The 18,784-nt window shown below is 39.7% G+C and overlaps 1 protein-coding gene and 1 long non-coding RNA gene across 6 annotated transcripts in view; one reads left to right on the top strand and one right to left on the bottom strand.

Annotated features, from left to right (window-relative positions):
• Nucleotides 1-4,122, top strand: part of DCAF6 (DDB1 and CUL4 associated factor 6) — a 97,420-nt gene extending 93,298 nt beyond the window's left edge. For all 4 annotated transcript variants that reach the window (XM_068909417.1, XM_068909409.1, XM_068909434.1 and 1 more), the window contains 3 exons: nt 63-151; nt 1,919-2,024; nt 3,674-4,122. In XM_068909417.1, coding sequence (XP_068765518.1) covers nt 63-151; nt 1,919-2,024; nt 3,674-3,738 — 260 coding nt within the window. In that variant the 3' untranslated portion in view covers nt 3,739-4,122. The remainder of the gene's footprint in view (nt 1-62; nt 152-1,918; nt 2,025-3,673) is intronic.
• An 8,110-nt stretch (nt 4,123-12,232) lies between these two features.
• Nucleotides 12,233-17,406, bottom strand: LOC104149221 (uncharacterized). 2 transcript variants are annotated; one of them, XR_695301.2, is made up of 3 exons: nt 15,745-17,406; nt 14,231-14,290; nt 12,233-13,194 (listed from the first exon to the last, which is right to left on the bottom strand). It is a non-coding gene; the product is annotated as an uncharacterized lncRNA (long non-coding RNA). The 2 variants fall into 2 exon arrangements; XR_695302.2 differs by having other exon boundaries at nt 12,233-13,191.
• Between the last annotated feature and the right edge of the window lie 1,378 nt (nt 17,407-18,784).

Below are 18,784 nucleotides of genomic sequence, written 5' to 3'. Positions count from 1 at the left end.
TGCAGAAAATACAGGTGAAGAAATAAGACATTTCACTTATAATTGCTATTACTTAATTCTAGTTCTGGCCTCTTCGGGTATTGATTATGATATAAAAATCTGGTCGCCATTGGAAGAATCCAGGATTTTTAACAGAAAACTTGCAGATGAGGTAAGACTCTTTCCTCCTCTTTCACAGTAACTTGCCTCGTCCAGTTCTAGAAAAGCCTCTCACGAAAATTATATGTATTGAATAGGTGAGTTTTATTTAATGTTAAACAAAAGAGCTACAAATAAAAAAGCTGTCCTTTATAACTTTTGTATCATTGGCAGCACACAGAGACCCTTTGTATTTATTAAGACTTACTTTCCTAGAAAAAGCGCTATGAAATCTGAACGTGAAAGAAGTTGGAGAAAGTATGAGCAGTCAGATGTAGAAGGAAAGGGAGGGCAGTGGTCATCTTTAAATAAATAACTGAAGTGTGCACAGGGATGTGCAGAAGAACAGGGAGTGTAAAAATCAATTAAATATTCTGTAGCATAATATGGAATTAAGGTTAAGATTACAAACTGGGAACTTCAGAGGAAAAAAACAAAGCATTACAAGCCTAAGAAGTTCAATCAATTACATGAACGAGAAGCTCCATTTGTAAAGTTATACAATGTTGTTTTCATATCCTCAAAACAATAACAATGTCTATAGCAACTGTCTTATGATGATCATGTAGTTAAAACTGCTGAATAGTCATATTTTTAGTGATTTAGTTAACCCAATATATTAAAATGTTAGATGTTTTCTATTTTTCTGTAAGTAATATATCAGGGCAAATTTGGTTTTGGTTTGGTTTGGTTTGGTTTTTTGCTTTTTTAGAGTAACTTCTTGGCCAGAGGAAAATAGTAGCCTGTTTTTTTTTTTCCTTTTTATTAGTACAATATATATTTAAACTCAGCCAGCCTTTAGCTCTCCCCAAAACCACATCCACTTATGAGTTTTCAGCCTTTCCTGTTATTTTAGCAGGAGTAACACTTCTTTATATTTTGTATGACAAGTTTAATCTATGAAGTGTCTTGGAGCACTTTAGGGTTTAAGAAGTATTATTAAGCATAAATGTTTTTTAAAAGTAATTGTTTTACTGATTTTTTTTGTGGTCACTTAACATTTTTAATAATATCAAAATACGAATTATTTAGAGATTTAAGGGTTTTTTTAGTTAATAAAAACAACTTGCAGAAAATGTGACTACAGTATAGCTTGTGATTTAGCATGTTCCTTCTTTTTTTTTTTTTTTTTTTTTTTTTACTTAATCCCAGTATTGAAATTGTTAGTGACATTTTTTTTTTTTCCTTGAAACTAAGACAGTAGGAGCTGATTATTTAAAGTGAGTTAGAGGCAAGCTGTAGATCTGTTTAGACAGAATTATAGAGCTGAAGAGTGCTCCTGAACAGGGACAAGAGTAATTGCTTATGTTCCTTGGATTTTCTCCAGAAGTTTCAAGCAGCATGAAGGTAGGAGTTTAGGCTAACCTCATCTCTTTTCCTTTCCACATTGTTCACCAGTGCTGGTGCTAGAAATCTCTGTAACAGCTGCCATCTGTAATAGCACTTCCTCTCGTCAGTCTTCCTTATTTCCTTTCAGATCTCATTTCCAAAAATTTTTCTCAATTGCCCATCTTAATATCTATCATGTCCTTGGACAACAGAATGGTGATCTTACTAGAAAACTACTTAGACAAATAGATATCTGTAGGCAGTCTACTGTCTAACTTTTCTTACCATGTACAATAATATATGTTATAATTATTAAAATATTGCTTGTTTACTGTAATTTTTGCCTCAGTAAGTGCCTTGTGCATAGAAACTTTGTATCTACAAACCAGTATTGATGCAGTACAATTCTCTATCTGTTATTAATGCTTTTTCCCCCCTCCCCTTCCTCCAGGTTATAACACGTAATGAATTAATGCTGGAAGAGACCAGAAACACTATTACTGTTCCAGCGTCTTTTATGTTACGAATGTTGGCATCACTGAATCATATCAGAGCAGGTGAGAGACGTTTGAAAAACTTGGTCACGAATTTGGTCTATAAAATAGTAGATGAATTGTGGAACCATATTAAATAACGAAAATTATGATCTTCAGCTTTATGTGGCTACACTTGGAGTTAATGGAAAAGTTAAGGGGCCTCTTGACTGAAGAACTTAGGAGTTGCTGCTCTAGTGAGAGACCTGGAATATTTTTGCAGCTAACCGTTACTTTTACCTCAAAACAAAGAGCAAGAAAAGAGTAAGATATGTTTTTAGATGTTACCAGCCTACTCGTTCTGGCATAGTTTATTAGTAATATATTACTTACTATATGTTGGAGAATTTTTTTTTTTTTTCGGTCAGGAATGACCTTGGAGGTGAGGGCTCTGTGATGGAAAAGGTATTGGGGATGGCTGGAATGAATCATAAGATAAACTGACTGTCACAGTGGGCTTGGAGTTGTCTGGGGGACAAAGAAGGGTATGGAGATATGGGACTGCAGGAGATATTATTGAGGTCACTGGTAGCTGTTGCTGGGGCTGCAGGTACGGGGGTGTTGATGCAGTGAATGGGCTTTTTGCTAGGGGCTGAGATCAGTGATGTGAGGAGTTGTATGGAGAACAGTCATCAGGAACTAGTTTTTGTGGATGTTAGTGCTGAAGGGAGTTGAGAGCAGAGGGTTGATACTGAAAACAAAGGACAGAGGGAGGGACAGCACACTGGGAGCAGCAGAGTGAGGAAGTTTTGGGAGGCTGGTATGGCACAGGGGATGAAAAGCTAGTGAAACTGGAATTGGGCAGTGGCTGAGTGGAGCAGTGGGTGTCTATTGGGTTGACGAGGAGGAGATAGGAGGGAGGCTTTGCCTGGCAGCAGCTACTGCTCCTCTTTTACCTGCCTACTGATCTGTGAGGAGGAAACAGTTAGGAAAGGAGGAGGAAGCCACTGTATCCAGCCCAGTGATATGCCTGACCACTGCTGTAAATGAGCATTTTAGTTGTCACTTCATTTGTGTTAAGGTTTTTTTTTTTGGAGTGGAGAAACAAAGAACTGTGCAACGCTTTAGTTACAGCAGTTTTGGCCCAAATTCTGTGTTGCTGCTGGGTAGAAGTTTATCTTAACCCAACAGTACGTGTTGTCTGAGTGGCATATCTTGAGCCAGTTGTGCTCGCTCACACATCTCTGTATTTGCCTTTTTCTAAAGGTTTACATTAAAAAGCACCTTTCCTGATGTTTACAGTGACAGATGGCAACAGATAGTGACAGTTTTCTGGAGTCTCCAAATTTCTAATTGCTGCTATTCTAGTTCTAGCTCTCCAAAACGTTCTCAATCCCTTGGATTCGCCATCTCTTTTCAATTTTATGCTTGCATCCATCTTTTCTGTGCTGTCAGCCAGTCAGTAGTTACAAGCTTTCTCCTTCTGTGTATAAAATTCACTTCTATATCTGGAAGTCCTTTAGGACCTTTGCTGTCACTGTCCTTCTTTGTTGTTGTAACAGTGATACCCAATCTCTGCTGTCTGTCCATCTTCAGCTTTTCTTATGGGCCTGTTACTGTATTACCACAGGCACTGTGCGTTGTGTAATAACAGCCCAGCGAGATGCTACTTCATAAATATTTACCCGAAACGTTAGAAATTATCTGTACTGAATCTTCTCTGTGCGTTACAGACCGACTGGAAGGTGACAGATCAGAAGGATCTGGTCAGGAGAATGAAAATGAAGATGAAGAGTAACTGGCAATCTGTGCAAGCACCTAGACGTTACGGAATTTGTATAAGACATTAATTATATTTTTCCTTACAGAGCTTTAGTGCAATTCTAAGGTATTGCTTTTGGATAACCTAACATTTTGTTTTTGAATGACTGTATGCATGACTTTGGGAGAGCGTGCAAGTACAAAAAGCAAAAATGTTTTTAAAACGTTTTGCCATGTATGAGGGGTGCTAGAAGATGCAAAGTGCAATATTTTCCTTAATCTGCAGATGTGGGAGCTTGGATCAATGTTTAAAAGTAACTTTCATTACTTTCATTATAGTGAAAACGTTGGTTCAAATAAATTTCTATACCTGTTGTTTGCATGTTTGTTGCTTTCTAATTAAAAGATTTGGTTGTTTTAAGTAGTTTTGTGGGTTTTTTGTGCAACTGTTAATTTATCACCTTATAACTGTGTCCCTGTTGCAGCACTGATTTGCATTTTTCCTTATAGTGTTATAACACAATTATATCTTAATGTGAGCACTGGAATTCACTGGTGAATGAGACACATGCCACTTAGTCCTTGCAGTTCCATTGACATAACCCACACATATATATGCAAATCTCTCTCTCCATCAGTCTTACAATAGTGCCACTTTGCATTCTCCGTGTTTGAATTTGTAGTGCTGGTGAGATAGTTCTGCCTCAGTAACAGATCCATGAGTATTAATTCTTTGCAAGGGTAGTGGATATATCTTAATTTCATTTGCCTTTAGAACAGAGAAAATGAAGTGTAAATTAACTAAGGGAGCATGGTTTTGAAAATTCCTATGCTTGACTTCCTGGCAGTAATAATTTAGGAAGAAAGGCAGTTCAGTCCCAAATTGTAGCAGGGTATACCTTTCCTCTATATACTTTTGGATGGCAATGGAGAGAGAGGAGGGGGGAAGGCAGGAAAACAAGGCAGGGAAAAGAGCAGCTGTGCCCAATGGCTGCTGTTCTCCTTGACAAAGGAGAGGCTCTGTGAGGAAGTAGAGAACGACTAGAAGAATTGCAGTTCAGAGGGAGAAGGGTACCAGTGCAGGAGGCTTCATATCCTGTGTCTTGCAGGGTGGTTGTCATGAGGCAGGGACTCTAAAAGGACTTGGAGAAGGAATATAAGTCAAAGAAATAGAGGGGGGAAAGAAAAACTAAGAAGATTTGAGGAGATGAGAGATTTGGGAAGGAGGAGAAATGGGAGTCCAGTGGAACTAACTGGTAGTAAAAGTGAAGACACTTGGGCAGGGAAGAAAAGCTTGAAGGGTGAGGAAAAGAGTGAGGAGATGGACAGGGATTTTTTTTTTTAAAGGAGTAAGGAAATGCTTAAGAAGAAGAATTGGGCAGGAGGAGATGGAAAATTATTGAGCAAGAGCAGAGTATAGAAGCTTTGAAAATGATCTAATGAAGAGAATTTTAAAAAGGAAAAGATAATGGTGGGGGAGACAAGGTTTTTGGAGGCTTCTCTTTGCTGAGAAGTAGCACTCTCAGGACACTGAAGTCTTGGAAAATGGGAAACTTCACACCCAGAGGAGGCCGGTGCAACAGAGGATGGAAATCTTGGAAACATTCTGGGAACTCCTGTAAGATGATTCCGAACAAGGGAGAGCAAAAGAAGTCAATGTAAGTTGTTTTTTAAGGTATGGAGTGAAAGTAGCCTCTGATACGGGCATTTCTCTTACCTGGTGACGAAAGGAGAAAGAGTATGTAAGTGGTCATGCTGTTGGGAAAGAGAAAAACATTAGTTTTTCCTCATGATGTATCATTTTGGACAGATGTTTTTAAGTCAGTGAGAAAGGAAAGAATATTTTGTAATTTCGTGGTGCGTCTTTTTTTTGTAGTGCTGGGGAAACGCAGTAGTCTAGAACTGTTCAAATCTTACTGCTCACAGAACTGTACTTAGCAATGTTTTTCCTATGTAATGTAAATTAGTCTAGAATTTTTATTAGAGAACAGAGTACTCCTTTCATTAGATTTAAAGAACTGTACAGTAAATATATACTAATATACTTAGTTGCTTTATGTTAGCCGTTAGCTGCAAGAGCAATTGGGCTGCGTTTCTGTTACCTTGGTGTCTGTCACAATTGTGGACCTATTTCATGACTAGGGGTCCTGAGCATTTCTGTGAAAGAAATCCAGTACAACAGTGATGTAATTGTTAGGTCTTCTGTAGATAAACCTCTATAGGTGATGTGCACTTTGGAGGTGTATTTGCTTCCGAAAAGACTGACCATAGTGCTTCTACATGATAAGCCTGGGGTTCTTTTTTAGAAATTAACAACTTTGGCCTTTTGAAACAAACCAATGCAAAAATTGCGAACAGTAGATCCTGGCCTTTAAGGAATAAAATTGAAGAGCCTTATCCCCCCTTTGCTGTGTTTGCTTGCCTCCTTTCCTACAGATGAAAAAGCCCCACAAAAATTTTAAAATTCGGTATCTTTTCTGGCAGAGAATTTTTCTGGCCCTGCTTTGTCACTGTCTTGTAGAAAAGTGTATTTTTAAAATCTGTAGGTTAACTAGTTAATTGTGTATAAAAAGTAAAACCATCTTTTTGAGATGCGTACATATATAATTCTAATTTTTTTCTTTCTCAAGTAAGCATATGGAGAGAATAGCTCTTGTCTTTATAGTGGACAGATTTTACAAAATCATCACTGTGGATATCTTCAGTTGTTTCCAGAAATAAAAAAGCTGCTTCTGCCAGTATTGCTTCAGTCATAGATAGCAATTGCCAGCAAAGAGCATAAAATATAAATCAAAAGCAACTATCTTATAAATGTCTCCCCCTCCTCCCCCCAGAGCTCCCCAAAAAACAGTGTATTGCCACAAGGCTTGTTATTTATTCAGAGGCCAAATATTCGTTTTGATTTCCAGATGCTTAAATGTGGATTTAATGATTCAAAGGAAGGTTGAACTTCAGTAAGGGCAGAAATTTGAATAGTTGAGATATTTATATGAAGAGTATTCAGACTTTATTGAAGTCGCTCAAGCAGTTTTTTTAAAAACTAAGATACTCATAGAGTTTCTACATTTTTTCCATAAATCTTTTGTAATTGGTTAAGTCCCAGTTCCTAGAACCGGACAATAACGTGGGAGTGGGAGGGATGCTGGTAAATTATTCTAGAGTTTGTTAGAGCAAAGAAAAAAAATGGAATATGTTATTCAAATGTACACAGAAATTAAAATTGTGACTTTTAGGTGTTTTTTTTTTTTTGTTTTGTTTTAAAGCAAATCTTATGACTTGAATCTGATTTGGGATTGGGGGATTTGAGATCAGTGATGTTGTAGGAGCTCCCTCTAGTGCTAACATCATGCTGCATTTGTACAACTCAAACAAATCTGGTGTTTGTAAAGTTAATTTGCTGTTCTTAAGCATTGTTTCTATATCTTAAAAAGAAGCACCCTGGAAGTCTAAAAAGCCTTCCTCTTGGGGGTAAAGATGAAAATCTGTGGATGTGTACATTATACTGATATGGTCACTACCACAGTGATACAGTACTTGAGACCATCATTCCTCCTTTCAGCTGAGCCAATGAGAGGAAAAGATCACCAAGCAACAAAACGTAACGCTGCTGTTATGCATCAAATGACCTGTTTATTTAGCTGGACACTAAGAGATGTATATCCAAAAACTTCAGTTTCTAATTACAGTTTTAATAGTCCAGACCTGATGGGATGGTGACTGAGAATTTGGGGGAACTGAAGCTGGAGACAGGGAGCACCTTGTTTCCCTTGCAATGTGAATCAAAGACTGTAAATATGCACAAGCTGGTCCTCTCTTACTGTGCTGTCTTTTTGTCCTGCAGCAGCTTGCTGTAAATGTTTACCTCCTAGCAAGAAAACTAGATTAAAGAGGAGAGCAATTATGTAAAGCAAAGGTTCATATATCACAGAAGTCATCTGTATGAAGTATATTTATTAAGACTGTTGCAAAGATCAAAAGTGAATTCTCTCATGTGTTGCCATGATTCCAGGGAAATAACTTGGTGTCTGAAAGCTTGGGCAGATGGTTGCTGTAAGCAGCAATCTCCTGTTCTAATGTCAAAGATTTTGAGCCTCTTCAAACTGTTACCTGCATAAGTTCTGTTTCTTTATGCCTTGCCCTGATGGAGGTAGGACAAGGTTCAGTAAGGACATCCTGCATCGCCTTTATCATGAAATTTTCATACTTAAGCAGCAGATAAATGGTAGGCTTCTTAAGTAATGTTATGATAGACTATTGCTTATATCTTAAGCACTTTCAGAACATCCCAGAGGATGATTTTTGAGGTCATATCTGCAAAGACATTTTTGTATGAAAAAATAACATTGAGCTATGTTCGGTGTCTGAGATTAGGGCCTAATGCAAAGGCCATTAAAAGTCCTTGGGAACCCTCCATACTTCGCTGCTTTGTGGGCTGGACCTGGCAGCACTGTTGAAAAATGAGGTGCCGGTTAGCTGCTCCCACAGCTGACTCGTGTCTCCTGTGTGATCTTGCAGTCCTGGATGTTCCTGGTGGTGTGTCAGAGCCCGTACTCTTCCTAGGACACGATCGGATTGCCACAGGAGGCCAACTCTAACAGCCTCAGCTGAAGCAGAAGAAATAACATGGAAGGCAAGCGTAAGGTAATCTGCCTGGCCTAAATAGATAGTGATTTAGTCTTTGAAACATGTGGATTTAAATCCACTTTAAACCATGTTTATGAATTATAACATCTCTGACCACCTTTATCTGTGTAAGCATCCAATTTGTCCTCTCAGTGACGTCCTCTAGTGTTGAGCCTGAGTTATTTTTGAGAGTAAGAGGTTTATTTTGCTCAGTTTCTAATGTTGTTTTCATTTTATGATTTGCAATTGCTTCGTTCTTTTGATGAGAAGATACCCTCTACCTTCTCTCTGCTGTTTTAACAACTTTCTATCAGTGCTCCCCTCTTGATTAATTTCTTTTTGCTGATGGAGCAAACTGAAGTCCAAACCCTGCTATTAATGGTCTCAGTGGATGCTTTGATTGGAAAAATAGGCTCACACTACTCTTAAAACAAGCCGAGGGTTTTTTTGTGATCATGACTCAATACACTAGCATGCTTCCCTTTTGTGCGGGGTGGGGGGAGCATTTATATAATCCATGGGATTTGTCATATTCACTCTCCAAGTTACAACTGATGGGTACTAATTTGGGAAATTCTTATTTAAATTAAATACCCTCTAACTACCGTGTGTTAATCGGCTTGTTACTAATTAGGAAACAAATCCCATGGGTGGGACCATCCTTTCTAATGCAGTGGTTCTCAAACAGTACTGCAGATCTTCTGTTTCCCCTCTGGTATGACTCAATGATCAGACCCTGTTTCTAATATTTTCTCCTTCGTAACCTGCCCTTTATCCGATGCAATCCAGCCCACAGCTGCTTTTCTCCCCTGGTGGGTAGCGAGGTGAGCTGGGAAGGGGAAGGAAAGTGGCTATAAGGATGAGAAACTAGGGTCTTTCCATTAGCTGGGCACTGCCTTTGCCCAGCCATCGAGTAACCCAAAGGCAACCCCCAAAATCTTTCACAGTCCTTATATTCCTTATATCTCTAGTAGGCTTGGATCCCTCCTCTCAGTTCCCTAATTGCTGTCTCCTTGAGCACCCACGGAGAGGAAAGACCCCTATGGTATTTCCCTACCCTAGCAACATCTCAAACATGGGTGGTGAAATTCACTCCAAATGATTAAGCACTGCAGTTGTAAATCCTTAACAGCACCCAACAGCCCTGTGCTCTGATCCTTCCCAGGACGCTGTCGTGGTGACAAGAAGTATCACAAGTGAACCTCCAGGTCTGTGGCTGTTGGGTGAATTACTGCGTGCGTTTCAGCTGCGCTCCTCTCCATGCTCCATAACTTTTCCTGTCCCCTGTGATATCCTGATGTCACTGCTGAGTCCAGCATAATTCACCTTTATCTTTTCCTTAGTGTATGTTGACCGTATGCCTTGACTGATGTGGTCCAGTGGTGGCAGTGCCAGGCTGGCACGTGGACTGCCTCTTGACTGAGAGGGTTCTGTCCCCGCCCTGCACCTCCAAAACTGGCTGTTGTAGACTCACCTACTCTTGTACCTATTTGAGTGTTTGTTTCTAGCTGTGTACAGCTGCTGCGTGTTCTATAATTACTATATTAATTTTTAATGGGCCTTTTGCTTCTCTGGTGTTCTCATTTGTTTACAGAGATAGATACATCAGTGAGCAAATTTCATCAGTACAGAGAATCTGATGTTCCATATCTATCTTCTGCATAATATTTCTTGTCTATATAGTCCTAATTTTTCTATTGGGTCCCCATGCATAACTCAAACAATTTGGTTAAAAAACAAAAAAAAGATCAACCTGTAATGATTGATAAATCACCTGAAGGAACAATAGTTACTGCAAGGTATTTTTTATAGTGACTTGAAAATCACATATTTGAAGTCACCAGACCAGATTTATACTCATCAAAGAATGATGATCCTACAGTAGTAGGTACGAATAAGTTGGTGCTCTCACTTCAATTCTTGCTGACTGAATCAATGTTGTCATGGTTGTCAGGAGTTACATCTGAGAGCGCAAGACCCAGCACTTCTGTACATGTTAAAAAAAAAAAATAGTTTCAGGTCTGCTCACCTGTTTGAAAAGAAAATACTTTGCCCTAAAATAATTCATGTTTATTTTACCTTGGGATTATAAAGAGCAAGGAAGGTTTCTGTAAATCCTTAAATGTATATGACTTTTTAAGTAAACCCTGCGTAGGTTAGGCACCATAACAAAAACCATTTGGCTTGGATATTGATTGCAGTAAAGTACTTGAAAGGTTTAAGGACTCAGAATGTAAGACTTGCTTCAAAATTCCAATATTTCTCAAATGGATTTTTTTTTTCCCTCTAAGAAATGACCTACAGTGTGTAGCTGTTATCATTGCCCGTGAGTGGTTCATTGCGCATCTCTCTCCAGTGCGATCGCTCTTGAAGAATGTGACCCTCCCCACAGCAGGAGCTATAGCAGGAGTATATCGAGAGAGACTCTCGAACGCACCCTGGCTTCCAGAGTTACAGCCAGTGCCTCCATCAACACCCCTTCCCTCTGCCAGGAGCAGCTCCCAGGTCCCATCAGCCTTTCACACACGCACCGCATGTACATGCACCGATGGTTCACTGGGTTTGTGGGTGTCACCAGTGGTGACGGTTAGGCACTTTCTCACGCTACACTAGAAATCCATGAGGTGGCTCAGAAATTCAGCTTTTTCATTTATAACGCATGGCTTTGACATCACTGCTTTGAGTGGATTTGGTTGCCACCTGGAGTCTCTAAATTCGGTTTGTTGCATACCCTTATAGAGGAGAGCTGGGTAGAAAATACAGAAACAAGAAACAGTATTATCTTGATTGTTTTATTAGAAAAAGTATTTCTCTCTTCCTTCACCCTTTTCATCATCTTTTTCCCCTTAGTTCTCTGGCTGTATATCTAGGAGTTCAGCGTAGGGATTCTAAGAAAGTATAACCCATTGATTTCAAGAACCAGTGGGTAGATGGACCCTGGCTGGCCCTTTGAGCTTTTCACGGCTGTAAGACTTGGACAGAGAACACGTGAGAGATGCAGGAGAAGAAAGGTTTCTGCTTCCTCTCTCCAGGGTTCATTCCCGGAAAAGTAGACAGAGGGCAGCTGTAAGAGACCAAGATGAGGATTAATGAAAATTGGAATTAGACCCAAGGAAGGAGAAAATATTCAATTGAGCAGTAGTTTTGGTTTCATTAAAAGATTTCAAAAGAGTAGATGGATAACAGAGAAAACATCTATAGAAAAGATCAGCTTTAGGCATATTTAGCTGCAGGACAATGATCTAATACTACCTACATGCAGTATGGAGGGGGTATCCAGCAGTACAACTGACTGTCAGATTAATACAGTCTCCTGTGCCACTGTTTAATGGACGTATGACGTTGCTATAAGAAAGCACTTTGGATTTGCAGAGCTATGCAGGTAAATAAAATGTATTACAGGTCTAGAAGAGTAAAAGGGTTTTCTCTTTTCCTTGAGAAGGTAAATGGCATCTCAGTGGGAAAAGTAGGTTGCAGAACAAGGAACAAATACTATAATATATTACTGACGAAAGCAGAGTGGAAGAGTGAAGGTGGGAATCTATTCAATTCAGCACCACCAACCCCGGACTTGTGCCCTGGAGGGTTAGGAGGCCACCAACCAAATGTGCAGCCAGGGCCCAGCGCGACTGCTCACGCAACACATCATGCTCCGAGTCAAACGTTGCTATCGTCTGCTGACGGTGCCCCAATATCACTTGAAGTGATGATGTAAGCGGTGGTGATATTCATACCTAACTTTCATGTAGCTTTGCTTTAAAACTGTATTAGATCTGTTTTGTAAAGGCGGAGGCCAACATGAGAATCCCTCTTTAACAAATGGGGACATTAGGGCACGGAGGAGGAAATGAATTACCTATCATCTAATAGCCTAGTAATAAAACCCGGGTTCAGATCCTTTAACACTTCTGAACTGAGTCTCCCCCCCCCCATTATGTCCTTATAAAAACGCCAGGCAACTCAAAATCTTACACCACACTCCTTTGCTCTGGCAATTTTAAATCTTCTCTTGAGGCAATGGGGTGAACGTATTTCTTGGGAAAAGACTAGTGGCATCATTGCTGCATAGATGCACCAGTTGATGATCTATACAGTGACAAAAACAAGTGCTCTTAAGGGCTCTTTCTCAATATAGTATATGTAAAAAGATTAATACAAATGTGATTGATACGGAAATAGCATTTCTGAATGAAAACCTTGAGCTCTTTATTCATCTTAGATTTAAAAAAAAAAGGCCGTAAAACATATTTTTTGATTATAGAAATTAGTCCATTAGTGATTTAGCTGTATCCCGACAGAAGTGGAGCTGTAACTAGGATCAGTGTCTGACAGGCTGACTTGTGAGTTGCCATGGTAACTGACTGGAATGTGGTGTGCTAAAAAAATTGCAACCTCTGGGCTAAATTCAGGCCTGGAGAAGAGCAGATGGCTGGGACTCAGTTGCCTCAGAGGGTGCAATACCATCGGCTTCATGGGTTTTCAAATGCTCAGAGAGCAAGCTGTAGAGAAGGCGTATAGATGTGAAGATTCAGAAATCTCCCAGGGTGGCAGAGTCAACACATTGGAGGTCCTGAAAATGCAGAAGTAGTGAGGAGCAAAATTTAATTTAAGGCATTAATTTGTTCCAGCTTTGGTTGCTGGGCCTGATGTGCTTTATCTGAAGCAGGTTGGGTTTGATGAACTTCTGTGTAATCCGACTGTGCCTGAAAGCCTTGTGGATTGCTCCAGAGCCAGGGACTCGGTGCTCCTATAGTCCTTTCTCTGAAGCAGCCAGCTGAGACAGGGAGGGCTTCCCATTTCGCTGGGAAGCTAAACTCTTTGGCAGCCTTAGATCCATCCAGAGCCAAGGAGTTGGGATCCCAGGCAGCTGCTAATTGAAATGGATGTTGTCAGTATCCCTGAACCCCTCTCAGAGCACGGGCAATATATTTCATTATAGAAATGCTGTATGCCCATATTTTCAAAATAAAATTTCCTTAGAATTTTCTGTTCACAAAACACAATTTAAGAATAAGAATTTAAAAAAAAAAAAAAATTTTGTTCCATCATGGCCCATGACCAAATTTTAACAAGAACGTTTCTCATAAGGGAGAGATTCTGCTGTGTCAGCCAGCTGTGTCAAGTATACAAAACCTGAGTACATGGGAAGCTGCCATACCTATGGGCAGAATTCAGGAAAAAATCCCAAAATGTGGGCAGGGTGTTGGATTTTTTTTTTTTTTTTACTTTGTTTACTGTTAAGTATATATACTTTTCTTTGGAATTACTTTTGGAGATACAGCTGAAAAGGTATTGATAAGTATAGGCAGCCTGACTTCAAAACCTGCTGAATAAGGTAAGGCTACAAGAGAGGTCAGAAAATACTGGATTTAGATACGAGTTAGGCAAAGAGGACAAAGTTGCAACCAGTAGCACAGGTGCATAAAAAGCCAACCACATTGTCCATGGTCAAAAAACTGTAGCTCAGAGAAGCTATATGTTATGAGGAGAGTTTGCCACTTGCAAGAGTCATCCTTGTTAGAAGGGCACAAACCCACGTGCACGCACTCTCTCTTCCACCATATGTCTATATGCCACAAGTATCTGTAAGGTGCCTGCTACCGGCCTCATACTCTACAGACGAAACATGGTAGCCGAGCGGGCAGGGCTTAGCTGTAGCGTCCTGAGTTGCTCTTGTTGGCATAAGGGCCACCAACAAGCCTTGCTCTCTTAGAGCTGCTTGGCCTCTTGCTCTGCCAGTGCTTTGTGCTGGCAGGATTTTTGGCCATCTCCAATTCAAAAACCGTGTGACCACATTGATATGACACCAAGCCTGAGCTAAAATACCCTGCCTGTGAGCTGGGCTGGGCACCATGGCCAGACAGCGTGGCAAGCGGGCAGAGCTTACTCGGGTCTCCCCATACTACCTGGGTTAGATGTACCCTGAGCCTGTCCAGGGGGGCTTTCATGTGCACGCTTCATCTCATCTGAAAGCAGACATAAAAAATGGGTCAAACATATTGTGTCATGGTATTGTGCTGTTCCTTTCTGATGACAGTGAGGTGTCCTTCCTTGGTGACTGGGTCCCACAGGCAGGTGGGATGAGTTCCACCACCCTCAGTCCTTCATCCCCCATCTGCAAATTGGGGGCGAGGGGTATGTCACGATCATTAACACGCTGAGGACTGTCAGGGACTCGATTATAGCAGAACTTACAAACAGCACATAAATTACCCCAATCAATAGGCTGGTTTTCAACTTTTCTTGATGAGAAGATGAGGCTAAGTGATGAGTCCAAGCTGGTTTTAACCAGTGTCCTTTCTAGGAGCCTGCTTAGCAGACTTGAAAACTCCTTCTACTAACTATTTCAGTTTAAGTTACTTTATTTCAAAACTTGGTTTTCAGCAATTACTGTATGTTCTATTTTTTTCAGATCACATTTATTGTGGGTCCTTTATACAGGTGCAGCAGTAAGTACGCCAAAATGAATATGTGCTAGCATATTAAATTCATTTTCCGAAATTGCTTTTTTAAAAACATGATATGCCTTGGTATCTGCAATCTACATACCATTTCTGTGCACTTTATTTTTTCCTGTACAGCTCAGCTATATTGTTGCTTTCCCCTTCCGGCATTTTTTAAAATTCTTCGTATTTCAGTGGTATCTCAGTTTAGGTACTTTGGTGTGCACTGAAGCGCCATTTCTGATAACAGTTTTATCATCATCCAAAGGTAAAGAATTTCATGCTTAATTATTTAATAGACTTAAATATACTTCCTATGAAATGAATAATGCATTCTGCATTTTCAAAAATTTAAATAAATGTTGGTTTTGTGCAAGCAAAGAGTTATTGTAGCCCTCCTCATATTTTCATTTTTCAGGAAAAAGAGGAAGCGAAACCTTTTCTTCTACCTGTGCCTTTGTTTTTTTCTAAGAAATTTAGTATTTCTAATTATGGCACAGCAGAGGGAAATTAAATTATATTTCAAAACAAGATTCTTCATGTGAATAGTGCCTGGCACTTCTGTCTAATCTCATCGCATTTGGGCTGTCAGACTAGCACAATAAGTAACTCCTCCCGTAACCTCTGTTTTGTTGTTCTTTTTTTCCTGTTGCAAGTAATTGTCAGTTCTAATGTTTGCATGCATGTCAACTGAAAGACTTCCTAAATTACAAGGCTAGAAGAGACCTGTTTTAGTGGGAAATAATTTTAGCCTCTCTTCCAACAAAAATTTTATGGGCTGAATTTAGACACCATTTGCTTGCTGAGCTAATATTATTTGGCTTATCTTTTATTTTGTTTTCATTTCTTCACCTAATTTCAATCTTTGAAAAAGCATCTATTTAAAAGAGACTACCAGCATGTATTATTTTTAGCCAAAGTATTTAAGTATTCTGCTAAAGAAGATGATCAATATTAGCAATTTCTAATGCACTTGCCTGTTTTTTACGAGAACATCTTAAGATTTCATCTTCACTTGCTGAAGAATGCAGACTATGCAGAAGTGAGTAGGCTCTTTGGGAAAAACAAAACATCTTTTTTGTTTACTCAGAAGAACAGAGTAGTGAGCTTCTCTCTCCCAATTTTCTAGTTGTACTTAGTTCTCAGTGAATTCACCTTTTTCTGAAACTCTGCGCTCATTTCATTCTTTTGGTTGAACTCAGTTGCATCTACTGGCTTTCTTGGCTTTTGGTCCTAATCCCAAGAGGCATCCTAGACTCTGGAGTCAACCACCAGCCGTGAGGCAATTAAAAATGTGTTTCTTGTCTACTAATTGGTACAGCCCAGAGACAGGCTGTACCAATAAAATCTGTGTTGCTTTTTCTTTCCTGATTTCAGGTGAGCTAGATCTTATGAATCTGATAAATGGAAGTGTAGCCCAACAAGGTATTCTTATGAATGCAAAACACTAGAAGAACACATCAAAATCCGTACTGTTAGATAAGTCGTATAAGAAAGACCCTTCATTGTTAAAATTGTGCTGGATGCTGAAGAGATCCTCAAACCATTTTATATAATATTTTGTTATTGTCCTCATCAAGCATCAGCTTGAGGATCGTGTTGAGCTTTTCAGGTGGAAAAAGCAAGCCATAATTCCCAAACTGGAGATAGTGCTGTGATGTGATTCTGAATATCTCAGCATTCTCTTTAGAAACCACCTTTCAGTTCACTTCTCTTTCTTGTTTTCCATATACAGTAAATGAATGAATATCTCCTTCCTCTTCTCTTGCATCATGTAAGCAGCTTCCACGTGTGTCCTCTGGATTTTTCAAGTTGGTCCTGAATTTTCTGGTCTGTAATTTGCGTCGATAAGAAAGATAGGCCTAATGTGACAGTACCAGCAAGGTCCATTTGCTAATGGACAAAGGTGAAATAACACTCCAAGCGAGTAGGAAAGGGAAGAGTTAAAACAGGGTGCGTGCAGCCGCTGGGAAGGCTGTGATTAGGGAGTGCTTGCTGGGGTTGCCTGTTGTCACAGGGTCCAGAGGTACTGACGGAGATCAGGTCCTCGGAGTCCAGGAGGCCCATTTAAGAACTATTTTTGACTACCTGTTTCTCTCTGCTGCCTCTGTTCTCTATGTAAATCCATTCACGACTTCAGTGTTGTTGTGCCTGAAGGTATTCGAAGCAGAGTCACTCTAGAAGAGCACCCCTTAAATCATGCAGGGCCCAGGATGGCTTCCCATTAGCTTTTTCTGTGTGTTTTTTCTCTTTTTTTGACAGCGAGATGACTGTTGTAACCACTCCGTAAAGATGCCACTCAGGCTTTCTGCCCTGCTATAAATGTCTTGAATTAGAAACCCCACATTGCTCAAATCCGATACGTGGCCCTCTTCACTTCTTGTTAGAAGCCATTACCAGCAGATAGATGAGCAGTTTTCGAAGTCTCTGGCTTTGAGCTGCAAGGGACAGGGCTTTCGGAAGACGTCTGTTTGTTCTGGGCTTTGTTTCACCTGTGCGTGTGATCCAACCTCAAAAGTCCAGGACAAATGTTTCGGTCTTATTCATTTATCTTCAGCCTTGCTTGAGGGATGAGTTCAGGGATTTTTGTGTAGCTGAATCTGTAGATCTGCACCAAGTCTGCAGTAGTTAAATTATAGGTCATCTTTTAGAGATTAATGTTCAACCCTGTAACCAAGTTGGGGGCGGGGGGACGTTTTAAAAATCAGTAGTCAAAATAAGGAAACAGGATTTCCCAATGTCAAGCTGTACTTTGCATTATGAAATGCAAAGAATGCACCTGATTTCTAATTGTGTAACAGGGAAAAAGTACTGTTTGAGTGAGATAAGGATTTTTGCTCAGTTTCACTTGAGAAAGCAGCAGCAGTATTTTTCTAGCCAGTGGGAAACTATGCAGTTTGATGTTTTTGCTAAACTGTCAGTTTTTAAAGGCACAGAATCTAAATCTTATCTTTACTCAAAATAATTTTGGAACAAAACCTAGAATCACCTTTTGCATAATTTTGGGGGGCAAAAAAAATCAGCTCTTTGGACTACAAGAAGCCATGCTGTTCTCTTACAAAAGTGACCATTTGGCCATATCCTCAGGGTATTCCAGTAAGAGTAAAAGAAAATCAGGTGTTTTTTAAATTATACATAACTTTGCATCAATTCAACATCCCTTAGTCAACCTTCAGTTGCACCTCTAACTTTTGTACTGTTTTACGCTGTGGCTACACCAGATGGATCGTTATAGTTGCGTGATTTGACCTGAGCCATAGCATTTCACTACATCACTGAGATCTTAAAACAAATCGGATGCAGTACTTCTGGAAAACAACATTTCTGTAATTTCTATTTTATATACAATGGTTTGCATATAGACAGTAATCTATTTTCAATAAGAGAAATTCCTAACTACCATTTTTTCCACATACATCTACATGTATGGAACTTCTTCTACCATGTATCCTTAGCACCGAGTTAAATTTTAGTGTGAAGAGATTATACTGATCAGTCCATACTTTCATTTGTGAAGATGAATAATTACATGGCTTGTCTGCTAGGACTCGCATAATGATTTAAATCAGTTTTTTGTTTTCCTTTCTCTGTTATGAGAAAAACATTGTAGGTTCTTTCTATTATGAAATGCATGCCCATGATATTTCACGCACGGGTATTCTAACTGGTCTATTAAACATTATAGACACAGAAACTTCATAATCCTACTGATCTGCATCGTAGGCTGCATGTGCTGCTTCTCATCAGAGATATGTGGATGTCAGCTGTATTCCCAGTGCATTTTGGCTGTTTGACTCTTTCTGTCATACCATCAGCTTGGGTCACTGAGGCAGTGGCAGTGATGAGTGGTGGGCTTGAATCCAAGTTTATTTTGCTTATGATTTCTTTCTGCAGAAAGAGGTGAGGAAAAAACAGTGGAAATTTACAGTATTGCTTCATGTTCCTTTCTTAATACTTTCTTCAGCTGCTATCACCTAAAGCCGATGTATTTTCTTTTGCATGGGTAGACTCTGGTCA

This window comes from Struthio camelus, chromosome 1 (assembly GCF_040807025.1).
Source record: "Struthio camelus isolate bStrCam1 chromosome 1, bStrCam1.hap1, whole genome shotgun sequence".
Lineage (NCBI taxonomy): Eukaryota > Metazoa > Chordata > Aves > Struthioniformes > Struthionidae > Struthio > Struthio camelus.
This window is presented reverse-complemented; position numbering and strand designations above follow the sequence as displayed.